At 53.0% G+C, this 1,059-nt stretch overlaps 1 protein-coding gene across 1 annotated transcript; it reads right to left on the bottom strand.

The window, feature by feature from the left end:
- Window positions 1-1,039, bottom strand: LOC108525534 (uncharacterized). Its single transcript, XM_017866474.1, has one exon. The coding sequence runs from the start codon at window positions 958-960 to the stop codon at window positions 424-426; it is 537 nt and encodes a 178-aa protein (XP_017721963.1). The 5' UTR covers window positions 961-1,039; the 3' UTR covers window positions 1-423.
- Window positions 1,040-1,059: the final 20 nt, after the last annotated feature.

Here is a 1,059-nt window from a genome sequence, read left to right as displayed (position 1 = left end):
TGAGATTAACCCAGGTGGTGGTTACTATTTTCGTTTGAAGAACTTCCACTTTCATACTTTTGTACAAGTGTTTAGTTCATGAAACTACAGAAAAAAAAAACAAAAATTTGAATTGTTGGGATATTTATATTTAAGAAAATCATCTAAAAGCGATCTGTCTTAAAATATGTCTTCAATCCAGACTGACACTGAACCTCCGCAGTCACTGACCAGATCGCTTAAAAGACACTCGCATCCTGGTAACTGGGGCGGAACAAAGTATTGTGCATCATAGTTTAAGGTTCTAGGTGTAGAACCTGAGTAAAACATGCTGAACTAGAGCGCTGGAGTGATCACAGCCACTTGAGGTATGCTCTAAGTTGGCAAATGTCAACACTATCTGACCTAGTAATTACTTCGGAAACAGACCCTTTTAAACCTTTGCTAGCCTAGCCCTGGAAGCTTGAATTGCAGGGAGCTCCCCAGATGAAGTCCAACTGTCAAAACAGCCGCAGCCTCAGACAAGGCTAAACACCTTAGATGTTTAGGCCACAAACAAGATTTGAACACGGGCTTTACAAAAGAACAAAGAGACTGGGAGGGAAACCGGGCCAGGAACGTGGAGCTGGCTCTATGAAGGTGCCAAGTGGGGCCAAAACAATGCTCAGGGTCTGCTCCGAGTCCTAGCAGAGCCACGTCCCCAACACTCCGTCCGGAGCGAAGGGCAAAGCCCGGAGACTTCCTCTTCCCGGGGCTTTCCCCTTCTCGCTCCGCCGGCTCCTCTTCTCCGAGCGCCCCTCCACCCCGGCGGATCCAGCTCCGAGCCGAGCCGAGCGGCTTACCTAACACGGCCTCGTCCGCCTGGGCGTCCAGCAGGCTCTGGAAAGCCGCCCGGAGGAGAAGCGTGAAGGCGTTGGAGTCGAAGGAGCCGGGATCCGCCAGCATCTGGAAGCCTTTCTGCACAGACTCGGAGAGCTCCATTGTGAGCGCGCCGTGACCTTCGACACGCACACCACGTGACACGCGCCGCGCGCTCAGCTGATGCGGCCGCGCGCGCACGCGGCTCGGGGCGGCTGGCGG

Source organism: Rhinopithecus bieti, unplaced genomic scaffold, assembly GCF_001698545.2.
Source record: "Rhinopithecus bieti isolate Rb0 unplaced genomic scaffold, ASM169854v2 scaffold_66942, whole genome shotgun sequence".
In the NCBI taxonomy this organism is placed as follows: Eukaryota; Metazoa; Chordata; class Mammalia; order Primates; family Cercopithecidae; genus Rhinopithecus; species Rhinopithecus bieti.
The sequence above is the reverse complement of the archived record's forward strand: the minus strand, read 5'-3'. Positions and strand labels throughout refer to the sequence as shown.

Bases quoted from the DNA above. Each gene is read 5' to 3' on its own strand.
- LOC108525534 (XM_017866474.1), bottom strand. From the start codon at position 960: ATGGAGCTCTCCGAGTCTGTGCAGAAAGGCTTCCAGATGCTGGCGGAT.